Raw genomic sequence first — 19,185 nt, 5'->3', positions numbered from 1 at the left:
CAATCACCGAGGGATTGAGTTGGACCCTTCAAAGGTCAAAGCTATCCAAGATTTTCCACCTCTGAAGAGCAAGAAAGATGTGATGAGCTTCTTGGGGCGTCTCAATTACATCAGCCAATTCATAGCACAATCGACCATGATCTGTGAGCTAATTTTCAAAATGCTGAAGAAAGATGTTGCAACAAGATGGACTAAAGAATGTTAAATAGCCTTTGACAGAATCAAGAAGTACCTATCCACACCACCAGACTTGGTCCCACCGGAACCTGGTAGACCTCTTCTACTCTATTTGTCTATGCTAGATGGAGCTTTCGGTTGTGTCTTGGGATAACACGACAAGACGGGAAGAAAGGAACAAGCCATATACTATCCGAGTAAGAAGTTCACACCCTATGAGGCACGGTATTCTTTGTTAGAATGCACCTGCTGTGCCCTGATATGGATAGCTCAGAAATTGAGGCACTACTTCTATGCCTACACTACATATCTCATCTCAAGGATGGATCCCCTAAAATACATTTTTCAGAAACCAATGCCTACAGGGAAACTAGCAAAATGACAGATATTTTTTAGTGAGTTTGATATCATTTATGTGACTCAGAAGGCGGTCAAGGGATAAGATTTAGCAGACCATCTCGTAGAAAATCACATAGGAGGAGAATACGAACCACTGAACATGTATTTTCCCAATGAAGAAGTGTCATTTGTAGGAGAAGATATCACCGAAACTTACGATAGTTAGAGAATGTTCTTCAACGGGGTTGCAAATTTCAAAGGAGTGGGTATTGGAGCAGTTTTGGTGTTAGAGACAGGTCAACATTATCTAGTATCCGCGAAGCTCAGGTTTCCGTGCACCAACAATATGGCAAAATACGAGGCTTACATCATGGGGCTCAATTTGGCCATCGACATGAATATTCAGGAATTGCTGGTAATTGGTGATTCAGACCTTTTGGTCCATCAGGTGTAAGGAGAATGGGATACAAATAATACTAAAATATTACCATATCTGTATCATGTGCAAGAGTTGATGAAGAGGTTCACGAAGATAGAGTTCAGACATGTCCCGAGAATCCAGAATGAGTTCGCAGATGCGTTGGCCACTTTGTCCTCCATGATACAACACCCGGATAAGACTTTCATCGATCATATTCCAGTAAGGATCCATAGTCAGCCAGCTTATTGTGCTCATGTTGAAGTAGAAACAGACAGAAATCCATGGTTTCACAATATCAAGGAGTATTTGGCAAAAGAAGAATACCCGGAGCATGCAAATCATACTAAAAAATGCATGTCCCAGAGATTGTCCAATCATTTCTTCCAAAGTGGAGGAATTCTGTATAGAAGGACTCCAAACCTAGGGTTATTATAGTGTGTTGATGCCAAAGAACCTTCCAAAGTGCTCGAGGATATACACGTTGGAACCTGCGGACCACACATGAATGGTTTCGTTTTAGCCAAGAAGATACTAAGAGCAGGATACTTTTGGATGACTATGGAAACAGACTGCATCATATATGTCTAAAAGTGTCACTAGTGTCAGGTACATACAGATACGATATAGGTACCACCAAATGAACTCAATACAACAAGTGCACCTTGGCCTTTTGCCGCTTGGGGAGTGGATGTCATCGGTCCGATTGAGCCCGTCTCTTCCAATAGGCACATGTTCATTTTAGTGGCCATAGATGGGTTAAGGCTGCATCTTACAAGGCTGTAACCAAGAAAGTCATCACAGATTTTTGTCAGGAATCGTATTGTTTGTCGATTCGGGTACCAAAATCCATCATCACCGATAATTGCGCCAACCTCAACAGCGATTTAATGAAAGCTGTGTGTGAAACCTTCAAGATCAAACATAAGAATTACACAGCATACAAACCTCAAATGAATGGAGCCGTGGAGGCCGCAAACAAGAATATCAAGAAAATATTGAGGAAAATGGTAGACAATCACAAGCAATGGCATGAGAAATTACCATATGCCTTATTGGGGTATTGTACCATAGTTCGCACATCAACTCCCTGCATGTTGGTCTACGGTACTGAAGCTGTAATTCCCGCCAAAGTCGAAAGTCCTTCCTTAAGAATTATACAAGAAGCTGAATTCAGTGATGCAGAATGGATAGGAAGTCGTTACGAACAATTAGCTCTTATTGACGGGAAAAGAATGAATGCAATATGTCATTCCCAACTTTATTAGAATAGAATGTCTAGAGCTTTCAATAAAAGGGTCAAACCTAGACAGTTCACACCAAGGCAGCTGGTGCTGAAGCGAATCTTTCCGCATCAAGATTAAGCCAAAGGGAAATTTTCACCTAATTGGCAATGGCCCTACATGGTTCACAGGGTACTAACAGGAGAAGCACTTGTACTTGTAGAAATGGACGGAGAATTTTGGCCAAAGTCTATCAATTCAAACGCAGTCAAGAGATACTATGTTTAGATAGTTTATATTTCTTCATCTGATGTAACTGAACTACGCTTGACCTTATTCCCATTTAAGAGGGGATACGTAGGCAACCCTATGGTTATGGTCACATCTTAATAAAATCTTCGTTTTCCCTATGATCAGAAACTGGGGCAGAATTTTGAGGAGGACCCTCAAAATTTCGAAGCAAATCCAGCAAACTTCGTCATATGCAGAATGATTAAAGAAGCGTTTATTAAACTGGGGCAAAATTTTGAGGAGGACCCTCAAAATTCTAATACAAGGAAGTCGCAATGTCTCTAAAAGTGTCACAGTCATTGATTCATCTAATTTACTAGATATCTTTTACTGCTATGTTTTTAAACAACTATATTTATCAAATGCATGCATATTTTTCGAAAACTTTATCTCTATGGCAGCCAGATATTACCTAGGATAACTCAAACAGGACAAACAGGCAAAGACACGAATCGACCTTCCCCTCCACAGAACTCACAAATCTTTCTTTGAATACAGGTACAATAAGACAAAGATACTCACAAATACATCAAAACATGACCCTCAAGACAACAAATTATCTAGCATGAACATCTTCAGCTAAGAAATACTTTACTTTTCCATCTGTCTCCTCTTCTTTCATGAGGCTAAGCCCTACCTCCTAAATTGCATAAGTCTAAGCATTGACTTTCAATGCATGAGACTAAGCATTGTCTCCACTTCGCATAAGGCTAAGTACTGCCTTCCCCTATATGAGACTAAGTATTGTCTTCTCTTTTGCATGAGGCTAAGCCCTGCCTCCCTAATTGCATAAGGATAAGCACTGCCTTTCTTTGCATCGAGACTAAGCCTTGTCTCCTTTTCTTGCATGAGGCTAAGCCCTGCCTCCTCAACTGCATAAGGCTAAGCATTTCCTTTCATTGCATGAGACTAAGCATTGTCTCCACTTTGCATAAGGCTAAGAACTGCCTTCCCCTGCATGAGACTAAGCATTGTCTCCTATTTCGCATGAGGCTAAGCCCTGCCTCCCTAATTGCATAAGGCTAAGCACTGCCTTTCCTTGCATCAAGACTAAGCCTTGTCTCCTCTTCTTGCATGAGTCTAAGCCATGCCTCCTCAACTGCATAAGGCTAAGCATTACCTTTCATTGCATGAGACTAAGCATTGTCTCCACTTTGCATAAGGCTAAGCACTGCCTTGCCCTGCATGAGACTAAGAATTGTCTCCTCTTTTGTATGAGTCTAATCCCTACCTTCCTAATTGCATAAGGTTAAGCATTGTCTTTCCTTGCATCGAGACTAAGCATTGTCTCCTCTTTTGCATGAGGCTAAGCCCTGCATCCCTAATTGCATAAGGCTAAGAACTGTCTTTCCTTCCATCGAGACTAAGCATTGTCTCCTCTTCTTGCATGAGGCTAAGCATTGCCTCCCCAACTGCATAAGGCTAAGCTCTACCTTTCCTTGCCTAATGCTGAATGCTACGCTACTTGAAATCTAGCACTATTTTGCCTTCCCGGGGCTGAGCTCTATCCCAATCTTATGCAATACTAAGTTCTGTCTTGTTTCCCTTATATGATCTATCATTATGTCTCTACATTTCATGGGCTGAAACATCGCCATATTATCCAAAGGCATCATCCTTATAGCCTGAAGACACCATGTCATGGCCTGAGGATCTCTCAATACTGCACATCATTATTCAAAGGTATCATGATTCACATTTTCATGACCCGCGAACATCATTTCATGGCCTGCGAATCCCTTATCACATGATTCATGGCCCAGGACGTCATGGTCTAAGGACATCATCCTTACCGTCCGAAAACAATCTTTATGGTCCAAAGGGAATTTGCATCATGTTTAAATTCTCGCAATAACCCATGTATATTTTGCATGCATCGTATTAAAGTTTTGTAGGTAATCCAAGAGGAAATTGTTCTTCAAACAGGAGCAATCTTCGCTCTGGTTTTCGTTCATAACATTCACATCCATCAATCATTTCAAACGTAACCGACCACCAGTAATTTCCCACCTTTTACTCTATACCGTTCAGATATCTGCCCTGTGATACATCCATACCATTTGAAATTCACATTCATGACTTCACATAAATTCATCAGATACTATCCTATAACAACTCCATCAGTTTCGTTCACCATTGGATCCAGAACTACATATGGCCTGATTCCTATAAAATCAGGGATATGTAGGCAGCTCAGAAACCAGGGTTTAGCCTATATTTTCAAAATCACTCCATTCGGTCAAAATCGGTCATCATTTTTGTACCTGACAACTCTTTCATCCTTCCCGGATAAAGATGGGTAGTTGTTGATACCCAATTTTTTCCTCATTTTTAAATGTGTATATACACACACACACACACACACACACACTTTCACAATAGTTCATATACATCATCATTTTGATTTATGAGCACACACAAGTATTTTTATAATTTTTCATAATTTTTAAAGGCTTTAAATCAATTTATTTCTGCATTTTATTATATAAATATTCAATAATTACCCGCCAAATTATTTTTTATGATGATTTAATCATTTAAACTTATCATTTGTATCAATGTGAGGTCTTAAATATTTCCAGTGCATTTCTTATAATTACATTTGTATTTTTAGGGCTAAATTGCACATTTTACAATAATAACCCATATGCATGTATAATTTCATTATTTATGCAGAAAATGGCATTTTATATTTTCATAATGTTAAGTAATTATTTTTGTTACACCTCATATTTTCCTACATGAAAGTACGACATAAGTAAATTGATGGAAGCTCTAAAAAAGAGATGTTATGTCCCGCATTTTCATATGTTAAAGTTTCGCCGTAAGTTTGGGAATGAGATTATTTTGAGATTATAAGCATATGCTATTTCAAACAAGTGATGAGTAAATTCGTGAAGGTGAGAGGGTAAGCAAATCGAAGAAAATGAAGTTCGTCAAAATTTGACATTTTGGGGTAAAATACGGTCCGAGCTATAATGCCCAATATTTATGGATTAGTGTCATACAAGGTACTACATGACTATAATAGTAAGGTGTATAAGGTATGTAAAAGTGAGTAGTATTTTAAGGATGAGGCAATTCTTAATTATGTGAGTAATGGATTAATTATTGGGTAATGGGAGATTACCTAGTTAATTAAGGAATTATTGGGTGATTAATTAAAGAATTGGATAAGAATAAACCCTCCCCACGTGGTATCAAGCCAACCCAAGGATGATGACTCTTAAGTCATTATATTATGTGGCAAGATTAAGATGTGAGACTTGGCATTCTTAAGAATGTGAGTCACACATCCATTTAATAAAGGAAAGCCATTATAAATCTTAAAAACGTGAGAATCCTATCCATTTTTAAAATGTAAATCACAAACTTGAATCTGATAAGAATTCAAGAATTCAAACATAAAATGTTTATGTGTTACAAACTTAAGTCACATAAGCAAGATAATATCTTCAAAAATTCAAAGTAACGTGAGATTTTGCAATTATAAGTGAGTACAGTGCAATTTTTCTTAAGAATATCATATGAATTTTTGCCTACTCCGATCTTGCTGTCAAGTGTTGTGTCACAATTAATGTGTATTAGAGGGAGTGTCAAGAGAATCGAGTCAGGTATGTTAAGGTTATCCCTTCTTTCTTTTGGCATGATCTATACGACACAAACGAAATGAGCAAATGCACAATTTTCATACATGACTCTATTCATAGAAGTATTAGAGATGCTTATGTTCTTGATTTCCCATGTGTCATATTATTCTATCTTCTGTTCATGGGTCTTAGAAAATACGTAAGTTGCTATAGTTTATTTCGTGATATTAATCAAAGGCATAATGGTCTTATGACACTCCGAAAGATTTATTGACGTACTTCTCATGCATTGCATTCATTTAAATTTATCCTTGATCAGATGGCGTTATATATGCGTATATATGTATATTATATGTATATGGAATATGGGAAAATGATACGGCATTATATATGAACTACCACCAGATCAGTTGGTATACGTTGATGATTTGCCCACAATGGCCGAGATGATATGATGGGATGCCCTCAGAGGCTTGATGATGTTATGAACGCATATACCCATACATGGTATGACATTTATAGGTATATGCATGACATTATAATATTAGATGATTCTCAGAGCTATTTAGATATACATGTCGAGTCTTTTACTCCATGTTTCTCTCATGTCTGTTGTTTACCGATTTTCATTCCTTACATACTCGGTACATTATTTGTACTGATGTCTCTTTTTTCTAGGGATGCTGCATTTCATGCCCGCAGGTCACGATAGACAGGTCGAGAGTCCTCCAAGTAGGCTATCAGCTCAACGGAAGATGTTGGTGCGCTCTATTTGCTCCGGAGTTGCTTGTTTGGTCAGTATAATTTAGATGTGTATTGTTTGGTATGGTGAGGCCCTACCCTAACCTTTATGATAAGTATGTACTTTTAGAGGCTTGTAGATAGAGGTCATGTATACGAATACTTGTATGGCCTTGTCGGCCTATATTTTAATTATATAATGTATCACATTGGCCTTATAGGCCCGTATGTCACAAGTATGAGTTTCTATATCAGATGGGGTCATTCTACATCGGGTATTCCCTCATGTTTACTCTGGTAATCTCATGATGCCCCTTCTGGCCCACTTACCTATGATGATATAATAAGAAAGATACATTACATTGGTACTCGGTTGAGTAAGGTACCGGGTGCCCGTTGCGGCCCATCAATTTGGGTCGTGACAAAAGTGGTATCAGAGTAGTTCTGTCCTAGGAAGTCTACAAGCCATGTCTTGTAGAGTCTTGTTTATGTGTGTGTTGTGCACCATACTTATAAGTAGAAGGCTGCGAGTTATTTAAGATTGTCACTCTTTCTTCTTACTCTAGATCGTATGGTAGAGCTCAGTTGTAAGAACTCAATTTTCTAAACTCTATCTTATTCATAGTACGATGATGCCTATATCTAGAAAGACGGTTGGTAAGATATATAGTTGTGGAAGAGTTGAGCCAGAGGAACTTGATTTCTGCATCATGCCTATGATGGATAAATATGAGGTATCCATCAGATCATACGTGTACTAAGATGTGTAAGCTCCTTGATAAGGATTCCTAAGGCAAGAATATCTATCCACTCTTACGGTAAAAAGGAAATAAGACAATTGGAAGGTAGATACAAGTTTCAACAAGTAAAAGAAGCAAGGTGAAGAAGGGTACGAGATACCCAGTTAATGAAGGTTAACAGTATTTACAACTCAGGCAGAGGAATATAAGCCTTTTGAGTTACCTTCAACAAGATATGTACAATTGGCCACACTGATCTCAGTTATGCCCTATAGGATCTAATATATATGGTTTAAGAGAATGACGGGATATCATAATTTGGCTGGGATTAGAGTAACCTAAAATGGTGGATGGATTATTTGTATTAGTTGATGTTTCCAAAGGATATTGCAAAAGTGCTAATAAACCTCCTTGCGAGATATCCAGATGGTGCACTCTAAAATAGTACAGCTGGATATGAGTACTATAAAAATAGGCACTTGAAGCCTTGAAGGGATGAATATTACCTAAGTGTGGCTCCCGTCCCTAGTAGAGCGAGACCGTTAAGCAATCCGAAGAGCCAGTGGATGGAGAAAGGGGAGCTAAAAGCAAAAGAATGTCTTGTTGAAGTTTTCAGAATAAAGTGATAGACAAAAATGTTAGCAGGGAAATAAGGAGAGAGTCAATGAAGCATTATGAGTAAGATGTGATACACGGACGACAACGGTAGAAGAAAAAATGAAAATGATAACAGTATTACAGAATCTATAGCCAAGGGAAGGAAAAGATAAGAGATGACATGCCTTGAGACAACAAAAGAGTATAGGCATAAAGTCATATCTTCATTTCGAGAAATAAGTTCATGACTCTAATATGATTACCAAAAGGAAAATTTAGACCCCAGAGTGATGGAAATCAGTATGGGCTCATGAACAAGATAAACTAAACCTGAATTAGGGACCAGTAATTTGATAATAGTCGGCATCATGAGAAGTTTAGAGATTGCATTCCGACAATAATAGAATGGACAACAAAAGAATAATCTTTAGAGGTCATTCAGGAAGACGCTTCCCTAAAGCAAGCAATGTGAGCAAAGTTAAGCTTAAGAAACTATGTGTGCCAGTTACACTAAGTGTCACCCTTGTGAGTAAGGAAATTTGTTATCCTTGGTAGAGAAGGATTACCACAAGGCGAGTAAGGGTTATCGATGATGTGAAGAAACGCCAAAGATGAAGAGGTAAAACATCTATACTTAGATCATCGTAGCTCTCGATATTAGTACTCCTCTAAAGGGGGGAATATGGAGTGATGTGGCATGAAGTCAGAATTAAATGGTTCTAGTAATCATGGAATGGTAAAGGAAGAATGCGGTAAAAACAAACAAGGAATGAGATTACACTTATTCACCTCCTACTTATATGCTTTGATTCCAGAACATTAAGCAAGCACGACGCCAAGGAGAGGAAGTTAGGGTTCCGGCTCGGGATGTTATTGATAAATAAAGAGCACGCAAGATGTAAGTTAAGACAAAGGAAATAACTCAAGAAAGATATGCGGAGTGATGATATGAGAATGAACCAACCAATAGTTAATAGTTGATTCAGAAAAAGCCTAGTTATGGCTAGTCAAGGGGATACAGACAAATCAGCAGGTCGTGCAAGATAAATATAGTAAAACCCAATATAGTGAATTCAACCTCGCAGTAATGTCATTGTAATACTTGAGAAATATTCAGATAGGAGTTGGGGTAGTTAAAGGTACTGTGTGAGTATTAGGGGAATAAAAGAGAGTGCCACTGGAAGACAGTCAAAATATCAGTTTAGAACAAACCTACAAGCACAAGGGCATGGAAGTAAGTAACTATGGATAATTATAGGCAAGGAAGGACATCAAAAGGTCCGTCGAATATACAATGTAATAAGCTTACAACTTTACAAGAGTCAGATGATCCTCTCTAAATACTACAATGAAAGACTAGATGAGGACGTAAGGAAGAAGGCTTCAACCTAAGCTCAGTAACCTAAGGAGGAAATGGTCTTATAATAACAGTCTCACAACAATATTGTAAGCACTCCAAAAGAAAGTGGCACCTACCGTGGCTAATGAACGGGAAGTAAAATTAAAAGTAATATTTGAGATCATATGAGTTGCACGAAAACTTCGACATGCGTGGAAACTAAGATAAGTTAAGTATGCACACAACAAGGGGGCAGAAAGACCAGGAAAAGTAATAGCTTACGTTAAAGAAAGCTACGAAGGAACGAAAGGAATTATTCGATCAATGATCCCAAGTTAGTTACGTTATGAATGCACCTAAGAGTTTGGAGTATTATCCATGCAGCATATATGTTGATAATCATACAGCCGTAAAAGATTCCGGTATAAGTTAAAAGGAAGAATTGAGCCCAGGTCATAAACAAAGGATTGAATTGTTAGAAGATTGTATCATGGATGACCATAGTATCCATGAAGGGATAAAGTAATAACTAATATCATGAGTCGCAGATCGGAAGATAGCTTAAGCCTACATAAAGGTTGATCAAAGGAAAGAGAAAACTAAAGAGTTACATCAACTAAGTAAATCAGGAGTTTGATTATTGGACACAGAAAAGTATGGACACTGTGATTGAGAACATTGCAGAATCACTCTTAATATTAGAGGTACAAGAGAGACAATACAGTAGCCATAATTTATAATGGCTCTACGATAAAGTCAGTTAGAAGAGTACCAGCCTCATAAGAAGTAAGTATGAAGCTCTTACTGAATCATATAAAAAGGTGCAAGTATTATAATAGAACTTCAAGTTGTGGATGTGAATTATACCTATGTGAAAGGGAGGTCATGAAAAAGATAGAAGATATGATGCGAGACTTTAAGGTAAGTAAGGTAAAGCTGAACAGCGTACAAGATACTCTAATGCAGAAGGTTGTGAATTGTCCACACTTCGGATAGAAGGCTAGAAGCACGGGGATTCAATATCTAGGAATGATAGAGGCATCGTTAGTGGCATATCTTCCAGCCTATGGTTTCTAGGTATCGAGAGGTCTAGTTAAGAGAGTAAAAGAAGAGTTAGAGACGATGTGATGTCTAGCTTGATGTTCCAGAAAAGCATAAGAAAATTGGTCGCAAACTAAAGTATGATAGAACGACAAGGTTTTAGAAATACGGAAGTAAGGATAAAAGAAGGGCAAGTGAGAAGGTGACGAAAATGGATAAGTCCTCGGGATTAAGCCCGTGAAAATAAGGAAGCTGATAGTTTCTCTAAGATATAGAAAGCTCAGTATAGCCTGAATGAACTCAAAGGAGTCTAAGACTAGCAGCATTTAAAAGAGATGGAATGCTGCCTTGGTAGTAGAATGAGGGTGTGATTGTGATAGATAAAGGATGATGTTTGGGACTTCAATTGAGTAATGACTTAAAGAGGATTTCAGGAATTGTACGTGACTAAAATACCCATATAAGGGGAGTCACATTGGAATGCTATAAAGTATGGTTATGGAAGTATAGTATTACCCCTAGGTGGATCAATCTAATTACTCCAGATATCCCCGATGAGACGTAAGCCCTAGTGGCGGTGTTCCATAAAAGGTCAAGTTATCAGTGGCAGATGATGGATCAACATTAAGGTGAATCAACAATAGTTGGATAAAATTTGAATAGTACGATATGAGATCGGGTTGTCATTCTTAAGATAAATAATAATGAAGAAGTATTAAAGGACTTAGATTTATACATATAGGATAAACAACGAAGGTAACCTGGAGTTTGATAGAAGACCTTAGTAACGATAAATCGAAGTAAGAGTTATAGTATAGTATGACCTACCTAGATGCAGTAAAGTCATATGGATGGATAAGCGGATCTATGAAATAAGGTGTAGCAATATTTGTAAGTTCAACAAAGTACCGAGCGAAGAACTTCAGTATACCTATAGATGCCTAGAGGGACATCTTATCAAGCTCTGTATATGTTTACAAAGTGAGGCCTAGAGATCAGCTAAAAGCTGGAGGAAAAATTAGAGAAGAGTCGCATAGGCGCATTTACAAAGTCAGAGTCGTACATGCTGCATAATAAAAGGTAGCAACGGTTACAAGATTGGAAGGATTCTGACCACTAGTCGTGGTATGAGAAAGAGTACTAAAGGGGGTAATGCACTGGCCTTTGGGATTCATTCACATGACAGTTGCCTAGATGGGAAGAGGAGTACAAAAGTATTCGGAAGACATATGTTATGAAAATAATAAGGGCATCAATCAACATTCGAGGATGAATATTCCAAAGGGGGGAATGATGTTACACCCCATATTTTTGTACATGAAAGTATGCCATAAGTAAATTGATGGAAGCTCGAAAAATGAGATGTTACATCCCCCATTTTCATACGTTAAAGTTTCGTCGTAAGTTAATCGGCATAAGTTCAGGAATGAGATTATTTTGAGATTATAAGCATTATGCTATTTCAAACAAGTGATGAGTAAATTTGTGAAGGTGAGAGGGTAAGAAAATCGAAGAAAATGAATTTCATCAAAGTTTGACATTATGGGGTAAAATACGATCTGAGTTATAATATCCGGCATTTATGGATTAGTGTCATACAAGGCTCTACATGATCATGATAGTAAGGTGTATAAGGTATGTAAAAGTGAGTAGTATTTTAAGTAAGTTGAGGCAATTCTTAATTATGTGGGTAATGGATTAATTATTGGGTAATGAGAGATTATCTAGTTAATTAAGGAATTATTGGGTGATTAATTAAAGAATTGGATAAGAATAAACCCTCCCCACCTCCCTCCCCACCTGGCAGCAAGCCACCACAAGGATTGTGACCTTAAGTCACTATATTATGTGGCAAGATTAAGATATGAGACTTGGCATTCTTAAGAATGTGAGTCACACATCCATTTAATAAAGGAAAGCTACTATAAGTCTTAAAAACGTGAGAATCTTATCCATTCTTAAGAATGTAAGTCACAAACTTGCATCTTATAAGAATTCAAGAATTCAAACATAAAATGTTTATGTTACAAACATAAGTCACATAAGTAAGATAATATCTTCAACAATTCAAAGCAACATGAGATTTTTGCAATTAGAAGAATGTACGGTGCAATCTTTCTCAAGAATATCATACGGATTTTTCCCTACCAATCTTGCCGTCACGTGTTGTGTCGGAATTAACGTGTGTTAGAGGGAGTGCCAAGAGAATCGACTCAGGTATGTTAAGGCTATCCCTTTTTTCGTTTGTCATGATCTATACGACACAAATGAAATGAGAAAATGCACAATTTCCATACATAACTCTATTCATAGAAATATTAGAGATGCTTATGTTTGGGTTACCCATGTATCATATTATTCTATCATCTATTTATGAGTCTTAGAAGATAAGTAAGTTGATAAAGTTTATTTCGTGATATTAATCAAAGGCATAATGGTCTTATGATACTCCGAAAGATTTTATTGACGTACTTTTCATGCATTGCATTTATTTACATTTACCCATGACCATATGGCATTATATACGCGTATATATGTATATTATATGTATATGGGATATGGGAAAAGGATACAACATTATATACGCACCACCACCTGATCAGCTGGTATACGTTGATGATTTGCCCACAGTGGCCGAGATGATATGATGGGATGCCCTCAGAGGCTTGATAATGTTATGAACGCATATACCTATGCATGGTTTGACATTTATATGCATATGCATGACATTATAATATTAAATGATTCTCAGAGCTATTCAGATATACATGTTGAGTATTTTACTCTATGTTTCTCTCATGTCTATTGTTTACCGATTTTTATTTCTTACATACTCGGTACATTATTTGTATTGACGTCCCTTTTTCCTAAGGACGCTGCGTTTCATGCCCGCAGGTCCCGAGACAGGTCGAGAGTCTATCAGCTCAGCGAAAGATGTTGGTGCGCTCTATTTACTCTAGAGTTGCTTGTTGGTCAGTATGATTTAGACGTGTATTGTTCGGTATGGAGGGGTCATGTCCCCACCTTTATGATAAGTATGTACTCTTAGAGGCTTGTAGATAGAGGCCATGTATATGGATACTTGTATGGCATTGTTGGCCTATATTTTAAATATATAATGTATCACATTGGCCTTATAGGCCCATATGTCATAAGTATGAGTTTCTATTTTAGATGGGGTCATTCTATGTCGGGTATTACCTCATGTTTACACTGGTGATCTCATGATGCCCCTTTTGTCCCACTTACCTATAATGATGTAATAAGAAAGATACGTTATATTAGTACTCGGTTGAGTAAGGTATCGGGTGCCCGTTGTGGACCATCGGTTTGGGTCGTGACAATTTTAAATTATTTTAGTGCGCAAATGATATTTTTATTATTTATTAATTGTTTTTATAAATTATATTTATTAAATATTTGGTATTTAAAAACTAGCCTAAATTATACCTATTTTCGGACCAACCCCTAGCCCAATTACCTAATACATTAGCCCAAAAATACCCCAGCCCAAACCAAATAACCCCCAGCACAATCAACTAAACCTACCCGACCCAAAACCCCGTTTAAATCATGGTCGTTGATCTCTGAGATCAACGGCCCATATTATTCCATCCCTTTTTAATTACCCAAAACCCCTAACCCTAACCCATTCTCCACAATTCGCCGCCTCTGAACCCTCTCGTCTCTCATCTCTTACGAAACCTAGCCGCATTCTCTCTTAACCTTTCCAAATCCAGACCCAAAATGGAATCCACCATGGATTCCCTTGCCTTATTTACTTCCCCTCACTACTGGTTAATCATTTATGTTGTTACCTAGTTGCTTGCCTAAACATGACAAGCGAATCTCTTTAATTTCGAACCAAAAACTTGTTCAGTTCTTTGACCTTTTTCGTCTGTGTTCGTTCTTGTTCTTTTATGGTATGAATCTCTATGTATCTTTGAGATTTTTACTTAACCTAAAACTAGGGTTTTCAGATCTCTTTAAATCGAACCAAAATTGGTTCGATTCTTTGATTTTAAGCGTTATTATGTCTATGTTCATCCTATATTCTATCGTGTGACAGATTTTTATTATATTTCTGTCAATATTTGCTTTCCCTGAAATTAAGGTTTACCTATTTCCCTAAATCCAATTTTATTGATTCTGCATGCTATGGTTTCCTTATTTATGTTCAATTTTACAGTGTTTCCTTGTTTACTTGTTAATTTCTGCCACTATATAAACCCCTTCCCCCATTCCCTTTAGGACAGACTTTGGAATCACTATAACTTCACTAGACCTAAAGGCTTTACTCTATTATTTCATTCCATACTTTGGTCTTGGCCGGATGAAAGCTAAGGCCATTAAATTTTGAGTTTTTGCTTCTTACTAACGTTCAGAACACTACGATTTTTGTTCTTTCTTGCATTTTCGTTTAACTGGTGAGTTACTTGACTTTTGCAATTTCATCCTTATATGCCTACAATTTTCATGTGTTCTTACCTCTGAATCTCTGGCTTACTACGTTCCTGGTTTACTTTTAAGAATCACTCTGTTAACTTCTGCATTTAATCACTCTTAATGCTACTAGTTATGAGATTATCTATGCCTAATTAGGTAATCTGAATCTTCCTAAGAATGTTTAGTTAGTGTGTTGATGCCTGAATGTTTATGAATCTGTTCACTTGCTTAAAATCTCTATGATGAATGACTCACATATGTGGTAATATGTATTAAGACTTTCAGTGTTAGTTATAATTTGCCTCTCTACCATTTTGTCACTCAGCATGCTCACTCGATTCTATACCCTTTTAGTATTTGCTTGTGATATAGAACAGTTGTCTCAGCATGTTTGAATTGTTACTTTGAGGTATTAGGATAAACCTTTAGGTGAAAACTAGATCTTCTTCTGTTAATTAGATCTTTATAACCATGCTTGAATGCCTATATCTGCTACTTGACATGAGTTTACCTTTCATTCTGTCCAGAATCTCTGCAGAAATGTTCTAAGATATGTTATGTGCCTGTGATCCTGCCCCTTTGCTAACATGATGCCCTGTTCTTTCTGTGATTACTTGGTTTGTCACCATGTTGCCTTATTTTTTATATATTTAGCATAATTTCCAACCATGTTTCAACCTGTCTAGTGATGTGCATCTATGTATAATAACCTTTGTCAATCCTGCAAATCTGTTCTTTCCTTAACTTTTTTTCAGCATGTGACTGCTTCTATGCTAAGTGTTGAACTTGTTTTCCTCAATTTGCATTAAGCTTGTTCTGTGATCTAATCAACTGTCTGCCAGATTTGCTCAGTTTGATTGTGTCTGTCAAAACCTTTCAGTTCCTATTTCTCAAATTTGGTCATTTCTTTCACCTGTCACCTAAGTTCTCTGAATCTCATTCTTAGCCGGCCAAAAGCCAAGGCTATTTAGGTTCTGTCCTTTGATCTCCCTGGTGTGAGCACTACTCGGGGTCCAATTGTAGCCCTTGTGAACTGTGATACACTAGAACTTGGTCCCTAGTTCCTCATCTGAATTATCTCTATTAACCTCTCTAGTGTGAGCACTACCCTGAGTTCTTGAAGCCCTTGGGAACTCTGACACACTGGGTCTTGGTTCTATATTCTCAATTTTGTTTCAAGACTAATGGGGGAATCCCTCAAGTCTTGGCTGCCTTATGTCCACGAACATGTAATTTTTTGGGGATGTTGTGAACTGTGAGAATGAAGGCCTGGCCTGGCCAGGTGTACTTTTGGACCTGCTATAGGCTTACTATAGCTATTCTACTTTGTAATTTATTCTATTCATTCTGTGTCTGTAATAATTCTTGTAATAACATTTTGGAGTATTAGTGAAATTAGAGAAGGGGCTTTTATCCTATACTTGCACTGAAGTGGGTAGAAATCCTGCCTATATGTTCATTATTTAGCTAAAATATGCTATTATGTCCAAACATGTTCAACTATCATGTGTTAGAAATCATACCTATAGGCATTCTATCGTTTCTCAAAACGTGCTACTTTCCAGTTATTGTAGAAATCATGCATATAGGTATTTTATCTTTGCTCAAAATGTGTTATTTTCCAGTCATTGTAGAAATCCTGCCTATAGGTTCTTCATTTGGTTCAAATATGCTCTATGCCTAATTGTTAAAATCATGCCTCTTGGATCTAAAATCAGTTTGATCATAACAAACATGCCTATAGGATCTAAAATCAGTTTAATCATAGCAAGCATGCGTGTAGGGTCTAAAACCAGTTTTAAGTATAGAACTCATGCTTATAAGATCCAAATCAGTTTAATTAATTGTCCCGTTTGTTTCTTTAAGAGTCCTCAATGATGTGCTAATTATCATGATTATAAATCATGCCTATAGGACTCAATTAACCAATTCTGAACATAATCCAGTGATGACCATTATTAGTTACTGCATAAAATGCCTAGCTATCATGCCTATAGGTTTAATCTCTTATACCTATAATCAGTAGGCAACTTTTTAGGTTTCAGAGATTGTAAACTGCCCACTCATTAAATCCAGATTCATATAGAGATCTTGCCCATATGTTTCTGCAACTTCAACTTGTTAAAATCAGCAATTGTCTTTGTTAATCTGACTTGCGTGTATTCTTTGTCTAAGTGCGAAGGCCAACTTGAGCCCTTATTTGCTTATAAGTGAAATTCCAAAATGTTTTTGTAGTCGCCTAGTATTTTTCATTTTGAGCAGCCTAAATTAAAGTCTAGAACCACCCTGAGATAGAGGTCCAAATGCCTCCTGGACCATAGGCATGGGACAGGCAGTGCACACATAGGGTACAACTTAGAATTGACTAGTACGCTTTAGGTAAACAATTTAAAGATAGTACTTGGGTAGCAGGAGATGATAGTCTGTGCCCGTTGAATAATATGAGTAACACCCCACCTTGAGGGAGTTACGAAATATTATTTATGTTGCACGGGGTGATCCTTTAGGCTAAAAAACTTAGGACCCCCCCCCCCCACACCTTGTCTTTCAATTGATTATTTGTGTTTAATAATTCCTTGTTTCTTAGCTTTGATCATATATACTAATTCATATAATTGAGTTCGGTCGGGACCCATAGTTGTGGACCTCGAACAGTGCCTAACACCTTCTCTTCGAGGTAATTTCGAGCCCTTAATTACCCGATCTTTGGTGACACAAATTGGTTAGACAGAGTTATCTGCAAATATGTACCCTAACGCACCTTAATCCATTAGGTGGCGACTCTCCTCTTTTAAAAACCCTTCCGTTAAAGAGTTGTCAAATGTCGAAACCTGATTTCACGAGAAAAAGGGGCGCCTACATAGAAGATAACGACCTTCATCAGCTTAACAAAATGCTCAATCTGTTAAGCTAATAATACCAACCGATGATGATGCCCAAGCGCTCTGGGGAGTTTGATATAGTGGAGGATGCCAATTCTCGTGTCCGAGCCCCACTCGCTGCTTCCGGTACTGTGAGGCTAAGTACCTGGCCTCTTCCGTCTTTGGTTGTTGAGCAACCAATAACTAGCACTGTTTTTGCCGCAGCTGCTTCTGAACCTACAATGCTATTAGCTTTATCTCCTTATTTGTCATCCTTGCCTTCCTCACCAGCAATTACTACATCATCTCCACCGGCCGCAAACGTCCGAGAGGAGGATGCCCCTCCCCCGAGTCCCTAGTTCATAGAATTTGGGGCATAACTATTGGGCCCCCTCTACAGATCCTCAGAGGAGGAGTGTCTCCCTCCCTGTTTCTACCGAATGCCATTTGTTGTCCCGACCAGTGGAACTTACCAATTATCTGAAGCCTTTGGCTTCAAAAAAAGATAGGAATAAAATACATTCTCTCTCGGGGGAATGCATGGTAAACAATGTTATACACAATGCAACAGCAGTAAGATATATGTTCCCTTTGTTTTTCCTTGTATCTTTGCTATGGCAAGATTTTTAATTTGAACGTTTACTTTGCAAGCAAGCTTTCTTTCTTTCGAGGGCCTTTACAGGTTGATCCTTGATAAAGAAAAACACACATCCGAATAGGATCAATTGTTGGCTGAGCGAGACTAAATTTCTCCCCGCCTCCCTACATTGGAAGCACAAGTTGCTCAGGACGTTGAGTTAGAGGCTCGGTTGCAGCAAAGAGAGCAAGAGGTGGTGACCCTTAGCCAAGAGGCTGCCCTGTTAAGGGTACAATTTGAAGAGGCCAAGGCAAAGTGGGTCGAGGTCCAAAATGTTGTTCTTGCTGCTACCGATCGTGAGGTAGCCTCCATTGAAAGAATAAATAATTTAGAGGCAGCCTTGAACTCCAAAGCTGGAGAGGCTGCTGCTGCGGAGGAGAAGCATGCTCAAATGGAGGAGAAGTATAAGAAGGTCATAGAGTATAATAAAGTTTATAATTTCACTATTTGTGAGCATAATGTTAGCCTTCAAGCCGCTAGATCCGAATGGAATAATCTTTCGATCGAGGTTGACCAGCTTAAGGAAAAGCTTCAGCGCCGAGCGTCTTCTCTCATTATTGAAACAATATATTCTATGTACAGCATGAGGAGGAAAACCTTGAAAGAGGCAAAAGAGAGTGTCATTGACTTTGATTCCAAGATCACCAAGACCCGTGAGCTGGAGTCAACTTCCCGAAGGGATCTCCCGGTCCAACCTGATGCAATTGATTCCTTTGGTTCCGGTTTTGAGTTCTATGGATTTGAA

At 38.0% G+C, this 19,185-nt stretch overlaps 1 protein-coding gene across 1 annotated transcript; it reads left to right on the top strand.

Annotated features, from left to right (window-relative positions):
* The first annotated feature begins 745 nt into the window (after positions 1 to 745).
* LOC138885661 (uncharacterized) lies at positions 746 to 2,202 on the top strand. Its single transcript, XM_070166634.1, has 2 exons — positions 746 to 931; positions 1,663 to 2,202. The coding sequence occupies exons 1-2, from the start codon at positions 746 to 748 to the stop codon at positions 2,200 to 2,202; spliced, it is 726 nt and encodes a 241-aa protein (XP_070022735.1).
* The last annotated feature ends 16,983 nt before the right edge of the window (positions 2,203 to 19,185 follow it).

This window comes from Nicotiana sylvestris, chromosome 2 (assembly GCF_000393655.2).
Source record: "Nicotiana sylvestris chromosome 2, ASM39365v2, whole genome shotgun sequence".
Lineage (NCBI taxonomy): Eukaryota > Viridiplantae > Streptophyta > Magnoliopsida > Solanales > Solanaceae > Nicotiana > Nicotiana sylvestris.
Note: the sequence above shows the minus strand (reverse complement) of the source record. Positions and strands in the feature narration are given on the sequence as shown.

Bases quoted from the DNA above. Each gene is read 5' to 3' on its own strand.
- LOC138885661 (XM_070166634.1), top strand. From the start codon at position 746: ATGTTCTTCAACGGGGTTGCAAATTTCAAAGGAGTGGGTATTGGAGCA. The intron at 932-1,662 runs GTAATTGGTGAT...CTCTTCCAATAG, and splicing joins TGAATATTCAGGAATTGCTG to GCACATGTTCATTTTAGTGG.